General features: G+C 29.0%; 1 protein-coding gene across 1 annotated transcript in view; it reads right to left on the reverse strand.

The window, feature by feature from the left end:
- The window catches only part of LOC111628264 (collagen alpha-2(IV) chain-like), a 128,727-nt gene that overhangs the window by 35,254 nt on the left and 71,775 nt on the right, over positions 1-21,698 (reverse strand). Inside the window, exons 20-28 of the mRNA XM_023372014.1 lie at positions 19,837-19,933; positions 14,611-14,808; positions 12,260-12,367; positions 12,043-12,156; positions 9,298-9,459; positions 7,727-7,900; positions 2,276-2,464; positions 1,050-1,104; positions 475-674 (exon numbers count right to left, since the gene is read on the reverse strand). Of these exons, the coding sequence (XP_023227782.1) occupies positions 475-674; positions 1,050-1,104; positions 2,276-2,464; positions 7,727-7,900; positions 9,298-9,459; positions 12,043-12,156; positions 12,260-12,367; positions 14,611-14,808; positions 19,837-19,933 (1,297 nt within the window). The remainder of the gene's footprint in view (positions 1-474; positions 675-1,049; positions 1,105-2,275; positions 2,465-7,726; positions 7,901-9,297; positions 9,460-12,042; positions 12,157-12,259; positions 12,368-14,610; positions 14,809-19,836; positions 19,934-21,698) is intronic.

A 21,698-nucleotide genomic window follows, 5' to 3' on the forward strand; every position in this document is an offset into this window, starting at 1 on the left:
TTTCAACTCTTAACCATGCTGAAATGCTCACGATGAAATGCTTATATAATGCGCATCATCTATCATAGGATAAATGTACTATGCCAGAAACCTTCGCAGGAGTGTATTAAAAAACTTCCCAAAGTTTCATGGCAATCGGATAAATGGTGTAGTAATGCATGAAGGACAGACGGGCAGACAGACAGAGACAGACAGACAGACAGACAGACATACATACATTCATTTTTATATATATAGATAGAGGATTTATAACCGGAGTATTTAAGGCAATTGTTTGGCTATGTATCTTGATGTTCATATTTAAATATTATTCTGATTAAAAATTTTTTTTAAAAAATGAATGTATTGTAAAGAATTTATTTTCTAAATTTAAAAATATTTGTGTACTTATGATTTGAAAAAATAATACTAATCATTAAATTTCTTCTGAAAGTAATTCTAAAAAATTTTTTCAACTTAATTGTTGGCAAATACCTTTCAATCCAGGAAATCCATCTAGACCTGTAGTGCCTGGAGGACCAGGTAGACCTGGTTTTCCATCAAATCCTCGTTCACCTGGAAATCCTCTATCTCCTTTCTCCCCAGACTCCCCATTTAATCCAGGAAGTCCTGGAACTCCAGCCTCTCCTTTATCACCTTTAAATCCTGAAATAAAATATTTATAAATAAATAAACTATTTTGGAATCATTCACATAATTCACATGTGATTACTTAATGATATAAAAAACAATTATTCTGTGATTTATGTCTGAAAAAAATGTAATCAACTTAAATGAAAATGAAATGAATTTTAAGCAAAAAATACATATATGTTTTTGCATATTTAATCTAGACTGCCTGGATTAAAAAATACATAATATGTTTTTGCATATTTAACTATTTATTTGTGTTTTAGTGATAGTTGTGGTGTTCATAGTGAGTAGGCGATCCCGCGAGCGAAAAGGGTACAAAAAAAAAAGGTCTCACGACACAAAGTATTATTTTTCTCACTGAACAGGTTCGTTTATTTGATCCCAACTTTACAATTTGTCGAATCTTACGCGTATACCGGTGCTCAATGGTACACTTCGAAAACAGTTGTCTATTACTCACGCGACAAAAACCTGAAGAGGACCAAAATTACTTAATCTAACTTACACTAACTTATGACTAAAGAAGAAAGAATATAGAATATAGAGATAGACTAGGAAAGAAGTGGAAATACCCGGGTTTAGGTTCGGTGAGCCCTTGGTTGGAGAACACTTCGGACTAAGAGGCCTCCCCTCGATGATCTCTCTCTCTGATTCTCACTTTTTGTTCTTAGGTCACTTCTTATTTTGTAGACCTTTCGTCTACAATCTTCGTCCTCCAGATTGGGTCGTCTTTTATCACCTCTCACTTGTAGACTTTCCGTCTGCAGTCCTTCCCTTTTCTTTTCTCTCTGTTCGCTTTGTCTCAGATCACTTCATTTGTAGGAGCACCTCTCTGTTCGCTCCTGCCTGCTAGAGATCTCCACTCAATCTGATATTCTTTCTCTCTGTTTTTGCCTCCGGGCCTCACTCCCTTCTCCTTTGTTCATTATTTCTTCAAAAAGGGTAATCCCCCCAAGGGCAAAAAGGGTTCAGACAAAGAAAATTATAGGAGGGTTTAGGGAAAAGAAAGTTCTAGATAGTTTTAGATAAAGAGAAAGGAAAGCCTAATACTAATATAACAAAAAAAATATAGGAAAATATAACATAACATGGCTGACGGCCACATAGTTCACTGAGATTAAGAATAGATATAGCATTTAAAAGATTCTTTAATTTCATTTTCATATTTATATATAAATTTGTATTTATTGTGGGTTATATTCACAGACATGAAAAATCTTTGAATTAAATTTGGCTTTTAGAACATCAATCAGGAAAATATCAGCAATAATTACAAATTTACTATAGATATTATAAGATTCATTTAAACTATTGTTATGCATAGAGAGTAAAACTGTCCTTAAATATTATATATCAATTGTGTTCGGGTCAAATTTTAACTATATATGAAACCTATAGTAAAGAATAACAACAGTGAGAAGAAATCTTTCAAAACATCATTTAAGAATAAAAAAATTCTAACTTTGCTTTTTACAGAATTTTAACAATTTATCTTTTAAATTATCAGATATTATTGGATCAGATTTTAATCCAAACATTTTTTTTTCTTATTTAATTACTATTAATATTTAATACNTGATTTGAAAAAATAATACTAATCATTAAATTTCTTCTGAAAGTAATTCTAAAAAATTTTTTCAACTTAATTGTTGGCAAATACCTTTCAATCCAGGAAATCCATCTAGACCTGTAGTGCCTGGAGGACCAGGTAGACCTGGTTTTCCATCAAATCCTCGTTCACCTGGAAATCCTCTATCTCCTTTCTCCCCAGACTCCCCATTTAATCCAGGAAGTCCTGGAACTCCAGCCTCTCCTTTATCACCTTTAAATCCTGAAATAAAATATTTATAAATAAATAAACTATTTTGGAATCATTCACATAATTCACATGTGATTACTTAATGATATAAAAAACAATTATTCTGTGATTTATGTCTGAAAAAAATGTATAATCAACTTAAATGAAAATGAAATGAATTTTAAGCAAAAAATACATATATGTTTTTGCATATTTAATCTAGACTGCCTGGATTAAAAAATACATAATATGTTTTTGCATATTTAACTATTTATTTGTGTTTTAGTGATAGTTGTGGTGTTCATAGTGAGTAGGCGATCCCGCGAGCGAAAAGGGTACAAAAAAAAAGGTCTCACGACACAAAGTATTATTTTTCTCACTGAACAGGTTCGTTTATTTGATCCCAACTTTACAATTTGTCGAATCTTACGCGTATACCGGTGCTCAATGGTACACTTCGAAAACAGTTGTCTATTACTCACGCGACAAAAACCTGAAGAGGACCAAAATTACTTAATCTAACTTACACTAACTTATGACTAAAGAAGAAAGAATATAGAATATAGAGATAGACTAGGAAAGAAGTGGAAATACCCGGGTTTAGGTTCGGTGAGCCCTTGGTTGGAAAACACTTCGGACTAAGAGGCCTCCCCTCGATGATCTCTCTCTCTGAGTCTCACTTTTTGTTCTTAGGTCACTTCTTATTTTGTAGACCTTTCGTCTACAATCTTCGTCCTCCAGATTGGGTCGTCTTTTATCACCTCTCACTTGTAGACTTTCCGTCTGCAGTCCTTCCCTTTTCTTTTCTCTCTGTTCGCTTTGTCTCAGATCACTTCATTTGTAGGAGCACCTCTCTGTTCGCTCCTGCCTGCTAGAGATCTCCACTCAATCTGATATTCTTTCTCTCTGTTTTTGCCTCCGGGCCTCACTCCCTTCTCCTTTGTTCATTATTTCTTCAAAAAGGGTAATCCCCCCAAGGGCAAAAAGGGTTCAGACAAAGAAAATTATAGGAGGGTTTAGGGAAAAGAAAGTTCTAGATAGTTTTAGATAAAGAGAAAGGAAAGCCTAATACTAATATAACAAAAAAAATATAGGAAAATATAACATAACATGGCTGACGGCCACATAGTTCACTGAGATTAAGAATAGATATAGCATTTAAAAGATTCTTTAATTTCATTTTCATATTTATATATAAATTTGTATTTATTGTGGGTTATATTCACAGACATGAAAAATCTTTGAATTAAATTTGGCTTTTAGAACATCGATCAGGAAAATATCAGCAATAATTACAAATTTACTATAGATATTATAAGATTCATTTAAACTATTGTTATGCATAGAGAGTAAAACTGTCCTTAAATATTATATATCAATTGTGTTCGGGTCAAATTTTAACTATATATGAAACCTATAGTAAAGAATAACAACAGTGAGAAGAAATCTTTCAAAACATCATTTAAGAATAAAAAAATTCTAACTTTGCTTTTTACAGAATTTTAACAATTTATCTTTTAAATTATCAGATATTATTGGATCAGATTTTAATCCAAACATTTTTTTTTCTTATTTAATTACTATTAATATTTAATACATCATGATTTTAAAGTCCCTAGTAGGAGTTCTGTACTGGGATCCCAAGATCCTTTTATTTTTAACCATTTAAATTTCCCAAGAAATTTTTCTTATCCCAGGAAATCATGCAAATTCCTTACAAATTTTGTTTTTTCTTATTTTGTGTTAAATTGGGAAAATTTTGTTAATAGAAAGTATAATTCATAAGTTGTTAGAACACAATTTATATTATTAATTTTAAGCTTTTTTTTTTTTTTTTTTGATTTTTGCTTATTATCACATGTCACAGATTGTCAATAATCAATATGTATTTGTTGCAGGACTGAAAAGTTATTACTTGTCAGAACCTGTAATATCTTGAATAACTATGCTGATGTATTCTCAGCAGCAAGACTTTTGGTTAGTAAAATAAGAGAGAGATTGAATGATCAGGGTATTTGTATGACCATCTTTGTTTTTTACATTTATTATAAAAATTTACATTGATAATTTTATGTTATATTATTCTTTGCAATTTGAAAGTAATATTCATTATTTTCTTTAAATTTTCTACACAATTCAAAGATATTTTTTTGTATCTATCTATCTTCTTCTCAGCAATATTAGTTACTTATACTAATAAACACACCTGATTATATTTGCTAAGTTTTTTTCTTTATTCCAAACGTTTTCAGCCTATTTGGATAGGCCATCTTTAGGCTTTTACATTCATTGTTCTAATGAAACCATTTGTTCGAATTTCATTTGAATTTGAACTTTTAACAACTTATGTAAATGCAAGAGTAAATAAATAGCTAACAATAATATCAAAACGTGTTGCAACTTAACAAAAACATGAAAAAACATAAATTAAAAATAAATAAAAATAAAAAATATCATCTCAAATTGCATTGCAATTTAACAATGAAATAAAAACATAAATTATATCTACTTTAATTAAATGAGTCTAAACTACTAATTCCTATAAACTCCAGATCAAAAAATTTTTTTTGATTATTATAACCCATAATTTTTTCAATTTTGTATTTCCAAGCTGTTGGTAATGCATTGCATCTTTTGCATTTAGGCACCTGTCCCTCATTTTACTTTTGTAAATCTCTATTTTTTCCAATTCCATTGTGATGGATGGTGAGTGCCCCATTCTAACAATCTTCGCTTCATCCCATTTGATCACTGCTCTGTCTGACTGTGCCATACTTGCCAATATCGTGCTATTGAGTCCTTTATTAACACTATATTTGTGCTCCTTTACATGTACTTTAAGGTTTCTTCTGGTCACCCCTATATACTCTTTATCAATTCCTAATTGTTGGTAAAAACAGCTTTGCTAAGGGCACTGGATGATATCTAGGTTGAAGAGTTCCAAAGATGCTTCAAACAGTGGGGAAAAAGACTTCACAAGTGCATTGCATCTAATGGAAAGTACTTTGAAGGTGACTGAAGAAATTTTGTAAAAAAGTTAATAAATAAAGTTTTTATACAAACAATCCAGTTTTTTGTCTCAAAAGAATACTGTACACCCCCCGCTTGCTCTTCCAATTTAATTTTGTCCTTATCTTTCCTTAATACTCTATAAATATTGGGTGCTTGTTTATAAATTATCTTTGCGTTTTTGTATTTTCCTAATTCCTTCACTACCTTTCTTGTTTCTACGAGGGAGACACAAAAAAAACCAAACTGAGAGCACACTGCCATTTGTAGACGTAGTAGAGAGTTCTCCCATTACATGGGTTAGTAGAGACCTTCATGAAACAGCTGTGCAAATAGTGTTAGTTTGTAGGTTTACGTTTGAGCATAGTGTTGTGTTTCTCTTACTATTATTTTATTCTGCCTGCGAAGTTCTGGGCGTCCTTCAACATCTCAAAATGATGAAAACGTTGAAAAAATCTGCCAAAAAAAGTGTTAAGATGTCTGCAAGAGGATGTGCAAAGGAAACATCCAGAACTTTGGTGAGCAGGTGACTGGTTCCTTCATTATTTTTAGACACACATAATGCATAAGACACACAGCCTTACGAGTGACCCACTATTTGGCCTCTCAGGGATGGCCTGTTGTTCCCCACCCTTCGTATTCAGCAGACCTAGCCCATGCAACTTTTTTCTGTTTCCTAGAATGAAGAAAAATCTAAAATGGAAGCATTTTGATGATGTGGAGGTGGTAAAAACAGCTTCACTAAAGGCACTGGACAATATCAAGGTTGAAGAGTTCCAGAGATGCTTCAAACAGTGGGGAAAAAGACTTCACAAGTGCATCGCATCTAATGGAAAGTACTTTGAAGGTGACTGAAGAAATTTTATAAAAATGTTAATAAATAAAGTTTTTATACAAAAAATCTGGTTTTTTGGGCCCCCCACATATGTTGTAGTAACTGGTCATTTAACATTTATGATTTTATTTACATAGTTTCACTAATTCAAAGTTGATTAATTGGTATTCTATAGATTATATAATGTAATTTCTCATACCATAGACATCAAGATTACAATACATGTATTAATTCAAAATTTTAAATTCTTTACTGGTAATTTGAATGTAAATAAATTCATTATAAATTACAGATGAATGTCATATTTCTCATATTTGCTTAATAAATAAGTGATCTAGTTAACTCTGCTTGCCACGTCTTATTGTATACCTTCCACTTTTTTTAATTTGTAATGAAAAATTCCTGGAATGTTAACTGTATTTCGTCTCAAAGTCTAATAATATTTATTATGCTTTCACTATGTTTTAATAAATATGGTGAATACCATAATTTTATGTGAATAACCCATGAGTTATCTATATTCAAAAACAGATTTGAATTATGCAATGGTAAAAGTTATCTGCTGATTTTAATTTACAATTGTGAACTCATCAAATAGCTTTTCCTTTGTCTAAAGTTACGAAGAATGTTTTTAGAAAATTTTAAATTGCAGACATGGTTATCAGCCAAACAAGTTTACCCCAAACTATCAAAGACACATATATACGTGCCTTGCTTTTAGTTCTCTTTTATTCATTTTCTGTATATCAATCCAAACTTCAATTGAATTAGGCATTCTTACTTAAATTGTATCTTAAAAGCTGATAATTTAAAAAAAATGTTTAAAAGGTTTGAATAAAGTCTTTTAATATCTTTAGAGAGTGACATGCTTTATTAACTATCAGAATTTCTTTAAAATTTTTATCATGTGCTTTATTTAGTATGAAGACTTACTAATATTTTAATAATTATTTTCACTGAAGAAAAATCCTTTATAGTTATATTGTATTAAACTGTTAGATTTCAAATATGAAAAATAGCATTTCAGAATGTATTTTTTAATTATTAAAGATATACATAACAATTAGGATTTATGTGTAGCTACATTTTTAAAGGAAAGAAATAATGATTTAATGTACATACATAGAAAAACTTTTTCATATTAATTTATTTTATAAGAAAAACATAAAAGAAAGATTTATATTCTGATGTATATTGTTATCTGCCATAATAAATGACTCTATAACATTTTTTCAACTTCTAGTTAAACTTTGAAATAATATTAAAATACAAATATTGAAAGGTATGGAAGTAAAATGTACATAAAAAATAACTTGTATATCAATTAATAATATTTCTTTAGTCAGTTTTTGTATAATATGTAATGAAATTGAAGTAAAATAACATTTTATATAAAAAATGAATAACTTTATGATAATTCTTCTAAGTAAATTTATTGATTCTTATGATACCTGGCAGTCCATCTCTTCCTTTTGGACCTGGAGGACCACGTGGACCTGGAAGTCCTTCAGTTGCTGCTTCACCTTTATCACCTTTTGGTCCAAGTGATCCAGGAATTCCTGGTAATCCAGGTTCACCTTTTCTTCCCGGAAATCCTGGAAATCCCTTCTCGCCTAAAATGTAATTTCAAATTACTAAAATTATGATTATTAAAGCTTTATTTAATTTTAATGATTTGTAACTTGATCAAAATTAAAGTCATACATATATCAAAATACTGTATAATACACTATGTGATTCCAATTTATGAATAATCTATATATGAGAATTTGTTACAAGCTGTTTCCATTCATCTCTATTCCCAATTTACAAGTTAAAATATTCAATATAATGAGCATCAACTTATATTTAGAAGACAAAATACTTGATGCAGTTCGCACTGAGCAACATTTACAAAAATAAAATATTCTAATCTTGAAATTGAATTTCCCACAAACTATGATTAGACAGCTTATAGATTCCAGACTATTTTCTTTGTTTCACTCACATTATGCCTTTGTTAGAATTATTATAATACAGTTGTGCAGTTTAGTAAACTTTTCTTTATATTACAAAATACTTGATGCAGTTTGCACTGAGCAACATTTACAAAAATAAAATATTCTAATCTTGAAATTGAATTTCCCACATGCTATGATTAGACAGCTTATAGATTTCAGACTGTTTTCTTTGTTTCACTCACATTATGCCTTTGTTAGAATTATTATAATACAGTTGTGCAGTTTAGTAAACTTTTCTTTATATTACAAATCTTTCTATCAATAATTACAATCTAATTAATTAAAAACAATTTTATTTTATTTTTTACTGATTACTTNCAATCCAAACTTCAATTGAATTAGGCATTCTTACTTAAATTGTATCTTAAAAGCTGATAATTTAAAAAAAATGTTTAAAAGGTTTGAATAAAGTCTTTTAATATCTTTAGAGAGTGACATGCTTTATTAACTATCAGAATTTCTTTAAAATTTTTATCATGTGCTTTATTTAGTATGAAGACTTACTAATATTTTAATAATTATTTTCACTGAAGAAAAATCCTTTATAGTTATATTGTATTAAACTGTTAGATTTCAAATATGAAAAATAGCATTTCAGAATGTATTTTTTAATTATTAAAGATATACATAACAATTAGGATTTATGTGTAGCTACATTTTTAAAGGAAAGAAATAATGATTTAATGTACATACATAGAAAAACTTTTTCATATTAATTTATTTTATAAGAAAAACATAAAAGAAAGATTTATATTCTGATGTATATTGTTATCTGCCATAATAAATGACTCTATAACATTTTTTCAACTTCTAGTTAAACTTTGAAATAATATTAAAATACAAATATTGAAAGGTATGGAAGTAAAATGTACATAAAAAATAACTTGTATATCAATTAATAATATTTCTTTAGTCAGTTTTTGTATAATATGTAATGAAATTGAAGTAAAATAACATTTTATATAAAAAATGAATAACTTTATGATAATTCTTCTAAGTAAATTTATTGATTCTTATGATACCTGGCAGTCCATCTCTTCCTTTTGGACCTGGAGGACCACGTGGACCTGGAAGTCCTTCAGTTGCTGCTTCACCTTTATCACCTTTTGGTCCAAGTGATCCAGGAATTCCTGGTAATCCAGGTTCACCTTTTCTTCCCGGAAATCCTGGAAATCCCTTCTCGCCTAAAATGTAATTTCAAATTACTAAAATTATGATTATTAAAGCTTTATTTAATTTTAATGATTTGTAACTTCATCAAAATTAAAGTCATACATATATCTTAATACTGTATAATACACTATGTGATTCCAATTTATGAATAATCTATATATGAGAATTTGTTACAACAAGCTGTTTCCATTCATCTCTATTCCCAATTTACAAGTTAAAATATTTAATATAATGAGCATCAACTTATATTTAGAAGACAAAATACTTGATGCAGTTTGCACTGAGCAACATTTACAAAAATAAAATATTCTAATCTTGAAATTGAATTTCCCACATGCTATGATTAGACAGCTTATAGATTTCAGACTGTTTTCTTTGTTTCACTCACATTATGCCTTTGTTAGAATTATTATAATACAGTTGTGCAGTTTAGTAAACTTTTCTTTATATTACAAATCTTTCTATCAATAATTACAATCTAATTAATTAAAAACAATTTTATTTTATTTTTTACTTATTATCTTAACTAATTTTTATTTTTTTATGATTAAATAAAGAAATGCTTGATAACTTGCATATTTCTTATCTTATGTTGTATTTTCTTCTCTCATTTCATATTAGTTCCTTTTATATAATTATATAATATAATTTTATATAATAAACACTTTCAATTATTTTATTTCATTTTGTATCATTGGTTGATAGGCAAATATGTGTTTTGTAGCATTTTAGTGTTATTTGAAAAACTTGGAGTAGATGACTAGGATATACTAGAACAAAGTACAAATTTTGACCATAAGAAATAATGGAAAAGCTTGTGCCTATTTATGAGAGGTTTTCAAGAATAAAGTTGTAACTTGGGGCAATACTGTATATAATTTTTTTTTTTCCCCATATATTCCATTTGTATATTTATATTTTCTTTTTATTCTTTTTATTAATAGTAACAATAGTTTTCAGGTAATTTAGTTTTCATTATAACCTAGTTTTAATTCTAGAAGTGTCAGTTGCATGCAACCCATCATCTGTTTACATGTAGCCCTAAATAGTATAGTACAGTATACTAGATTGCTCAAAAATTTGTTTTGTCAGTAGATAAATTTTTTTCATTTATTTTGTTACTTTTCAACTAAAAATCAGTTAAATACTTTTTGTTTTATATCTTTTTTGCAATTTTAACAATTTATTGCATTTTAGACATTCCTTTTAAATGTATCAAACATTTGCATCCAAAGATGTGGAATGCAAGTGGAATGCAAATAAAAAATCAACTTTTGTAACTCCAGAAATGTATTTATTAGGATAAAAACCTCTTTGATCAGTTTGATTGATCTTCTTCAGTTACAGAAACTTTGAAGAAAAGAAAAATGCATAGAAAATCCACATGCATCAATTATTGCAATGTCGACATCCTTTCCAGTGCATGGTGGTCACTCTTTGAGATTTAATTTATTTAAGCACTCTTTGATTAATTATTTATCTTTATTTGTTACTTCATCATATGTATTAACTTTTATAATTATTTTACTGTTCTTATGTTATTTTTATGTTAATTAAAATTTTAAACTCCTTTTTTTTAATTCACTTCCTTTAAACTTCCTTTTTTTAATTAATTGTATAACTTGAGTTCTTTTCTTCAAAGTTTCTGTAACTGAAGAAGATTAAACTAATCAAAAACGTTTTTATTTTAATAAATATGTTGTTGAAGTTACAAACGTTGAATTTTTTTATTTGGATCAAACATTTACATTATTTTCTACAATTGAATATCTTTTTAAAATAACATTGGGTGAGTTTAGACAATCTTGATGGATTTTCAACCACTCTCATCTTGCAACTCTTTTTGTTGCTCAGATTGTATCTTCATAAAAGATGTTTCACTTATAGAGATCTTCATAAGTAAAATGTCTGAAAAGTGCAATGAAATCATCAAAATCTTTTTAGGTTACAAAAGTTACAAACATTTTTGAAATTGTAAACAGCAGTAATTAAAATATTTTGAGTTTAGCATCTACATAAATTAAATTTTTCACATTTATTTGCTCTGTATAAAATTAGTGTCATGAAAATATGTTAGTACACATTAAACACTATATCATTTAAGTGATGTATCAAGAACATTTAATTTATTGTTTAATATTTTACATTTACCATTTTTTTTGAATGCCTTAAAAAAATATAATCACAGACTGATAAACACAGTAATCATCAACTAATTTCTGCAGACCATTTAAGGTATCAGCATAATTAATGTGGTCCACTAGATCAAATCAGTTGGACACCTGTTCTAAAAACTGTAATACATTTCGTAATGCTAAAACATGTAATATTTAATTATTTTTCTATAAGCTTATATCTTTTGTTTTTCTGCCAAAAAATTTAACTATTGCCAAAATACTTAACCATTGAAACATTTAATTTTACTTGTACACTGAAATAAATTGGAGTTTTATAAATATAGATATAATAAATTTGGCAATTTTTCATACTTTTATTATGATAATAAATATACCTTAATTTTGTAAAATTTTACTTTAAATACATTATTTAGAAAAATTTAATATAAATTAAAGTTCATAACTGTAATAAAATACCTGGAGGTCCTGGCAGTCCTGTGAGTCCTGAATCACCTTTTATACCTGGTAGTCCTGGGGGACCAGGGGGACCTGGTAATCCAGCACCAGGTAGTCCTGATTCTCCTTTTTGTCCTTTATAAACATTTGTAAAATAATTTTAATAACAACAATAAAAAGAAAATTTTTGTATTGTCACAAGGATTAAAAATTTATATTTTGTTTAATGTAAAAGTACCTTTTGGTCCAATTAGACCAGGCAAGCCATTTTCTCCTCTTGGGCCTTGATCACCTGGGAAACCCATTGGTCCAGCCTCACCCTTCTCTCCTCGAGGTCCAGGAAAGCCTATTTGAAAAATAATGGCATACATATAAATATGTGTGTATAATCTTAAAATAAATATTGCAATACACCAAAATCATCTCTATTATAGAATATTTTATATAATATAAAATGTATAGTCATCATATTATTTTAAAATGTTTTGAAATATGTGCTGCAGTTAAATACAATTTAAAGAAATACACCAACTAATATAAACATAAACATTAATTGTAAAAATGACACATTAATTTTTACTATGATGAACAAATTTTTATTATTGTTTATATTTAATTTATGGTATTTTTAATTTTTCTGATTCTTATTCTTCAACAATTATAGTCACTGAAAGCATATTGCAATTATATTAAAAATGGAACATCAAGAAAATATTTTTATACAGTTCTATTTTCATATTTTAAAATGGATAAAACATATAAGAACAGAAAGTAACATACAATGCACCAGTTAAATAATTAAACTAAATTTGTTTTGTGTATCAAAATTTTTGACATGGAGCAACATGCCATGATTAAATTTGAAAGTAAATCAAGACTGTGTAATGTATCAAAAATATATCTGGTGATTACTATCTGATTTGTGCACTTGTCTTCTAATATAGTAGTTTTCACATTTTCAAGAAAAAAGAAATTGTTGAAAAAAAAATTTTATCTGGACCAGTCAGTTTATATTTTATCCAATAACGTGGAAAAAGCTTATGCCATTATGATACAGAGCAGGTGAGAGTAACCACTAAGCTATTTGTTGAATATCTTGAAGTCAATAAAGAAATGGCCAGACAAATATTGGAAAAAGATTTATTGAAGGTTGTGCTGTCTTCTTAATGAGTGAATAGAGAGAGCATCAGATTGAATGTTCTTGCAGTTTCACAAGTTTACCAATAATGACCATGATATGAGCTGCTCACTTTCCAAATCAATTAACTTCACAAAAACAAAAAGTATAAAAATTGATAATGTAAATTATTTTTTAAAATTCCTTTTAAACTTTAAATTTAAATAAACATTGTAGAATATATTGTTATATATCATTACATTAAACTAAGCTTTAATATAATGATATATAAATTTAGTTATGCAATAAAATATAAAAATAATAACAATTATATTAAGGATTTACAAATGGAGTTAACCAATTTGGTCTGTGAACGGCTCATATGTTTCAAAGAATTGACTGGTGATGAGAGTTAATGTTTTCAACTCCTAGAATGAAATGACATAGTATGGAATAAATTTTCTCAAACAGAAGAAAATCAAGTTACAAAAATATGTCAGGACAATGCTGACTGTTTTTCTGATACTTTCAGAATTATTCATAAATTTGTTTCTGAAACTCCTCAGTTAGTATTATTTAGCAGTGATGGAACATCTTTACAAGCACAAGCACTATATTAGAAATGTGTAGTTTCAAAGCAATAGTTGGCTGCTGTTACATAACAATGTGCCTGCTCACTATGCATTGAATATGAAGCAATTTTTTGCATTCAAATCTGTGAGATCAAGCATTCCTTTATTCACCAAGTTTGGTAGTGGCAGACTTTTCATTTCTCCAAAGATAAAATTGACCCTAAAAAAAACACTATTTCAATGAAATTAGTGCCATGTAATATAATATAACTGAGCAACTAAAAAGGATTTACTTTCCATTTGTTTTTTGAGGATCTTTATAAATTATCTTAGCACTGTGTGGAATTAGAGTTGATTATAGTGAAAACATGTAATAAAAATTTTAAATATATTCATTATTTTTTTCATAATAAATTTAATATCATTAGTGGCCAGTCATAATTATGCATATATATTTTTTTATTAAAATATCAATGTTAATTCAACCATTTTTTAAGGATGCCAACTCCTTACAAAAGTATTTGTTATAATGGTAGTAAATATGGTGTCAAGTTTTGTCAAGTATGAAAATTAATATTAATATTAACTAGAAACAGCATTTTCATTTTGTAGGACAGATTTTTGTTATAATCATTATATATATTATTAAAGTCATTGTTTTGTCATATTATATGTTTACAGGCATTTATATTATATTGTTTTTTAGTAATTTTTAATAATACATAATTTCTGATGCATAGAAAAAATGTTCATTACTTTCCAGAAGTAAAAATTTGTTTGTATAAATTTTGTTCTTTTAGAATAATATTTCATTTAAGAACAGTTCTCAATAAAATAAAAAATGAAACTAAAAATAATGAATTTTAAAAATTATAACAGTATGTCAAACTATTATATTACCTCTTGGTCCTGGTTGTCCTGGTGCTCCATCTTCTCCTGGTTCACCTTTGAGTCCTGGCATTCCATCCATACCAGGAAGACCTGGTATTCCAGACATTCCACGAAGTCCTTTTTCTCCAGGAGCACCAGGAAATCCTGGTGGTCCAGGTGGTCCAGGAGGTAGATATTTAATTAGATCTTCAGGTTTTGATAATTTACCTATTTAAAATTAATTATTTGAAAATTTGAGAAAATAAATTAATAAATATATTCCAGTACATCATGATATAAGTTAAAGTAATCAGTAATTTTAGAATAGATTACTTAATTTAAATTTGAATAATATTTTCTGATTTATCAAGTTAAATTAGAAATTAAACATAAATAGGTTGTTCCATCCATCCCACTAAAAATTAAAAAGCTATTAAGAAATTTTCAAAATACTAAATTTGTTGAGCAGACAGGTCTGACTTGATGGGTAAAGCAATGAGGTGACTGCCTCAAATAAAAAACTGACAGGGACAGCAAGATGAGCAGTCAAAATGTTCAGAAAGAGAAAAAGTAAATAAAAACAATAAACTGAATATAGTAAAGTCCCATAAACATACTTTAAACTTTTATATAGAAAATATATTTCTTCTTGACTATACATACATAGATGAGTCTTTGTCTACTTTCTGTCCTTTCACACGCTGTACGAGGCAAAGGACAGAAAGTAGACAAAGACTCATCTATGTATGTATAGTCAAGAAGAAATATATTTTCTATATAAATGTCATAATTTGTCCTGGCAATTTTTTATATTTTATACTTTAAACTTGTTTATAAATACTTCATACAACCGTGTCAGCACTAGAAGTGCTCTCTTTGCCAACTCTTCTGGAAGCAGGCAGTAAAAATCAATTTTGCTTCAGGTGCAAGTTAACCATCAAGCTAGAACTCTAAACAGTTAGTTTATATACTTAAACTAAATTCAACATTTTCACATTTCATTATTAAATATGGAACTTTAAGTGCTTATTTTAAATTAATATTACATATAAATTCAATTAACATTAAACAATTTTTCTTTCAAACATTAAACATCAATTAATGACAATAACATATGTTAATAATATTAAACAATAATTGAATTTTTCTTTCAAAAGGCTTCTTATAACTTAAAAACACAAAAACTAACATTTTAAAATTGAGCAAATCAAATATTTCCCATAAAATTTTAATACACTTTGTTTCTTCCACTTTTATCATTTATATTATTCTTCTAAAGATGAAAATGTGAATTCAAAAACCTTATAAAATAAAATCCTATAAAATTTAAATTCCTCAAAACATTTGATTTTTTAGTTTTGTTATTACAAAATAACAAACATGTTTCTATAAATAGAATACAGTAGAGCATCGATTATCCGACCCCCGATCAACCGTCACATCAGTTAACCGACTGCGTTCTAGTCATCAAACTCAAATGTCTGCTAGTGATGTGGCGCTACAATATTTGGCTATGTCTTGGCTACTTTTATATTATTTTTGTTAAATTTTTGCGTGTTTTAGCTGGCAACACTAGCTCGACCATAAAGGGAGGCAAGTATTTAAACGAGGCTTAATTTTGTAATTATGAGTGGTTGTTTGTTTTGTGAGCAATAAAAGAATTTAAAAATAATTTTTAACGATACAATACCGACAATTATTATTTTTAAAAAATTTTTGTTAGGCTTAACATCGATGAAAATTCAATGCAAAGTAGGTTAATAGCGATATACTAATTGCATGGGATATACTAATCTATCTATATAACCCATTGAACGCATGTCTGACCGTCCGTCCGTGTAATGGTATGCCAAAAATGGGCACTAGAAGTGCCCTTGCGATGATTTTAAATTAACAATAAATTATTTTTATTTGTAATAGGAATTTATTATTGATATGAATTTATTATTATATGCCTTGACTTGCCTTATTATATGCCTTGATTAACCTTGCGCCACACGTTTACAACATCCCGTGACTCACAAGTCAGTGAACGTCGCGCATTGACTCACGGGAAATTTGTTGAAAATATGGCAGATACATTTAAAATCGAGGTTTAGAACCGAAGATAAATAAACAAGTTAAACTATTTTAAAGTTTTATAGAATGTTTAATAGATAGAATTATAGATCCATATGACACGATTGAGACTTTAATTAACAGAGCTGTAGAGCATATTGATAGGAACAAAAAAGTCAAAGGAACCGTGCCTCATGGGAATTTGTAAAGAACGCCCACTAGGTGGCGTCCTGGGCTACTAGTATACTATAGTGTATTAATAATGTATTTTTTCATACTTTTCGGTTACCCTTTTTTTCAGTTATCCGACCAACCCCNACATTTGTAATTGAACTTATTATTGTCTTTATTTTCATCATCATTTTAACACCAAAAAGAGTTTTTATTCCTATTGATTTATTTGGTATGTGCAGGGTTCCTACTCAAATTTTTGTTTTAAATTCCCTGACTTTCCCTGACTAACTTTGTACAAATTCCCTGACCCACATATCCCTTACAGCAGGGGTGGCCAACCTTTTGCATAACATGCGCCAATTTTTTGATAGACGAGTTCAGATGCGCAGTGGCGTACCGTGGGTGTTAGCCGCCCGGGGCGAGAAAAATTTCGGCCACCCTTTAATCAGGTATTTCAATTTAAAAGATCAAAATTCAGTGGTGTGAAAAAAAAATTAATAAAAAATGCGGTGGTGGTGTAGTTACCCGTACAAAATAGTCCCATTCGACATTAGTGGCATACACGATTGCGAATGTATCGTGAATCGTAGAAGCAAAAAAAAAAAAAAGGTCAACAGGTGTAGCAGTCCAACCGACTCGTGGACTGTCCGGACGGTAGCACTGTCATTTAGACGCCTATGCACTGATCGAAAATAAACATACATGCATACACTGTAATTTACTATGTGGAGAACACTCATTTTATCTGTAAAGTTGATTGCAACGAATTGTGCAACAAATGAACTTGCCAAGACAGACTATAAAAAATTAATTTTCTATGTAATATTCTTAATTGCAAAGAAGCCAAATCTGGCAATGTTGCTCAGAACTGACTAAAGCGCCACTTGTAATCGTCCAATGCGCCAAGTTTGGCGCATGCGCCACGGTTTGGCCACCCCTGCCTTACAGTATGGCACATTAACAAAATAAAACATTACTCAACTTACTATGCACATACACTAGTGCTTCTCCAACTTTTTAACTAGTTATTTTTTCTAATTAACAGTTATACATTTTTTATGATTGATGAATTAGTAAAATCAAAAATAAATAAGAAAGAAAGAATTTTTATGCCTGTTATTAACTCAACTGTAAAACGTCATAGCTTTAAAAAAAGAAAACAGCCATTTATTATTATTAAAAGAATTCAGTAAAAGAATGTACAAAAGTTTAAATTTATTAAATTTGTCCTTTAATAAATTTTTCAAACTTTATAAAATATTAATAAGTTGGGAAAAAGTTTCAGAAATCAGAAATTGTTTTGTTATGTGATCAAAATTATTAAAATGATAAATGATAAATAATACGATTTGAATTAATATTAAGTTATTTATCATTTTTGGTTCTTTGTTATCATTTTTTTCCATCGGTTCATTAACACATTCCCTCAAACTGAAAATGTAAATTGCAAGAAATAGAAAGTTAAAATATTTCAAAAATTTTTTATCAACATTAGATTTTTCTCTCAAACTTATAATACTGCATAATTAATACAGCAGTTTTAAAATCTAAAAGTATTGGGTTGAACCAAAAGTTTGTTCGGGTATTTACATAATTGTTCATCTGTGGCGCCTCTGTTGTGCTTATCAAGTTTAAACCTGTTTAGGTTGACATTACAGATATTTGTATATTTATTACGTAAGTTTAATTACAGCTATTTTTTAAAATTTTGTTAACTTTTAAGAAAGAAAAAAAAAAAGCATTAAAATGGAAGATAAGGAGGTGCATTTTCAACATATGATGCTCTATTATTTCCGAAAAGGAAAAAATGCAACAAAAACTCAAAAAAAAATATGTGCTGTATATGGGAAGGATGCAGTTACTGATCGAACATGCCAGAAATGGTTTTCAAAATTCAGGGAGGGAGATTTTTATCTCAAAGATGCACCTCGGTCAGGATGACCTTCAACCATAGAAGATGAGTCCTTTAATTCAAAATGACTGGCATAAAACAACATGAGAGATAGCCGACATCTTAAAAATATCCCAAACATCTGTTGTCAGACATTTGGCTAGCCTTGGATACACTCACTTCCTGTTATGATGTTTGGATTCCCCATAAGTTAAGTGAACGAAACCTTATTGAGCATGTTTCTGTATGTGATTCACTTTTAAAACACAGTGAAGATGATCCCTTTTTAAAGCAATTAATAACAGGCAATGAAAAATGGATTGTTTACAACAATATTCAACACAAGAGATCTTGGAGTAAGCCNTGGTTCAACCCAATATTTTAAAATTTAAAAATAACAATTGATATTGTTGTATGCTTGTATATTTTGTGTGCTATAATTTTGGGGAAAATTTTGGATCCTAAAAATATTCTGCATTCCCTTTTCATAGTTGCATTGTTCCACAATACTTCTGGCTACCTGTAGACAGCTACACTTGGTCAGTCATGCTGTCAGCAAACAAAATCAACAAGGCAATCAAGGAAACAAATTCCCTGACTTTCCATGACTTTTTCGGAACACTAAAGTAAATCCCTAACTTTCCCTGATTTTTCCTGACTTTCCAGGTGCATAGGAACCCTGTATGTGCCTTAATATGTTGCATTTAAAAAAAAAGTGAAAATAAACCAAATATACTCAAAATCAGTAAAAATATTTAATGTGTGGCATGACACAATTTATTCGTGTATAGTTTTTAAGTTATGTTATTTTCATTTTCTATCATTTCCCTTTTCTAGCCTATCAATTTCTCTTTGTTTTCTGAGTTCGAGAATTTTCCACCTTTGCCCTACTTCCATGGGTGTGAGCATTAGACAATAGAGTGGAGAAGGCTCTGAGGGCAAACATCAGTGTAGTCAGCACTTTTGGTCAAGTTCCCAAGGAAGACAAACATGCAGAGTAGCCTGAGAAGCAACCAGGTATGATCACTAAGATATACAATTTATACAGAAAGAGCTGGTGAGTCCTGAGAGTTAAAACGAGAAAGACTGACAAAAAGAGAACTAGTGACAACTAAGAAAGAAAATACATATACCAGTGAAATCCAGAATGTCAAAGGTATACTTGGACAGTTTCATCATGATACATGAAGTGACAGGTACCCCTTTCCTAAGACTTCTTTCTTCGTAAATCTANCTTCAAGCCTAAGTGATTTATCATTGAAAAACATTATGATGGTTTGTTTAAGTTTTTATTTTTTCCACGGTCAGGTGTCACCCCTAAACAGGTGACACCCGGTGTGGGCTGCCCCCGCCACCCCTTAGTTATGCCACTGTTTCCAGCTTTTATCTAAAGGTGATGATTATGTATTATCATCAAAAGCAGTTGTAATTACATTTGTAATTGAACTTATTATTGTCTTTATTTTCATCATCATTTTAACACCAAAAACAGTTTTTATTCCTATTGATTTATTTGGTATGTGTAGGGTTCCTACTCAAATTTTTGTTTTAAATTTCCTGACTTTCCCTGACTAACTTTGTACAAATTCCCTGACCCTCATGTCCCTTACAGTATGGCACATTAACAAAATAAAACATTACTCAACTTACTATTCACATACACTAGTGCTTCTCCAACTTTTTAACTGGTTATTTTTTTCTAATTAACAGTTATACATTTTTTATGATCGATGAATTAGTAAAATCAAAAATAAATAAGAAAGACAGAATTATGGCATGTCTTCTCTATACAAAACTAAAATGTTTTATTAAATAATAATTTATCCTGTTATTAACTCATAACTGTAAAACATCATAGCTTTAAAAAAAGAAAACAGCCATTTATTATTATTAAAAGAATTCAGTATAATCCATGTACAAAAGTACAAATTTATTAAATTTGTCTAATAAATTTTTCAAACTTTATAAAATATTAATAAACTGGGAAAAGTTTCAGAAATCAGAAATTGTTTTGTTATGTGATCAAAATTATTAAAATGATAAATGATAAATAATACCATTTGAATTAATATTAAGTTATTTATCATTTTTGGTTCTTTGTTATCATTTTTTTCCATCAGTTCATTAACACATTCCCTCAAACTGAAAGTGTAAATCGCAAGAAATAGAAAGTTAAAATATTTCAAAAATTTTTTATCAACATTAGATTATTAAGAGTATTAGATTTTTCTCTCAAACTTATAATACTGCATAATTAATACAGCAGTTTTAAAATCTAAAAGTATTGGGTTGAACCAAAAGTTTGTTCGGGTATTTACATAATTGTTCATCTGTGGCGCCTCTGTTGTGCTTATCAAGTTTAAACCTGTTTAGGTTGACATTACAGATATTTGTATATTTATTACGTAAGTTTAATTACAGCTATTTTTTAAAATTTTGTTAACTTTTAAGAAAGAAAAAAAAAAAGCATTAAAATGGAAGATAAGGAGGTGCATTTTCAACATATGATGCTCTATTATTTCCGAAAAGGAAAAAATGCAACAAAAACTCAAAAAAAAATATGTGCTGTATATGGGAAGGATGCAGTTACTGATCGAACATGCCAGAAATGGTTTTCAAAATTCAGGGAGGGAGATTTTTATCTCAAAGATGCACCTCGGTCAGGATGACCTTCAACCATAGAAGATGAGTCCTTTAATTCAAAATGACTGGCATAAAACAACATGAGAGATAGCCGACATCTTAAAAATATCCCAAACATCTGTTGTCAGACATTTGGCTAGCCTTGGATACACTCACTTCCTGTTATGATGTTTGGATTCCCCATAAGTTAAGTGAACGAAACCTTATTGAGCATGTTTCTGTATGTGATTCACTTTTAAAACACAGTGAAGATGATCCCTTTTTAAAGCAATTAATAACAGGCAATGAAAAATGGATTGTTTACAACAATATTCAACACAAGAGATCTTGGAGTAAGCCAGGTGATCCTCCA

Source organism: Centruroides sculpturatus, unplaced genomic scaffold (assembly GCF_000671375.1).
Source record: "Centruroides sculpturatus isolate CEXI.00-Female unplaced genomic scaffold, Cexi_2.0 scaffold414, whole genome shotgun sequence".
Classification (NCBI taxonomy): Eukaryota; Metazoa; Arthropoda; class Arachnida; order Scorpiones; family Buthidae; genus Centruroides; species Centruroides sculpturatus.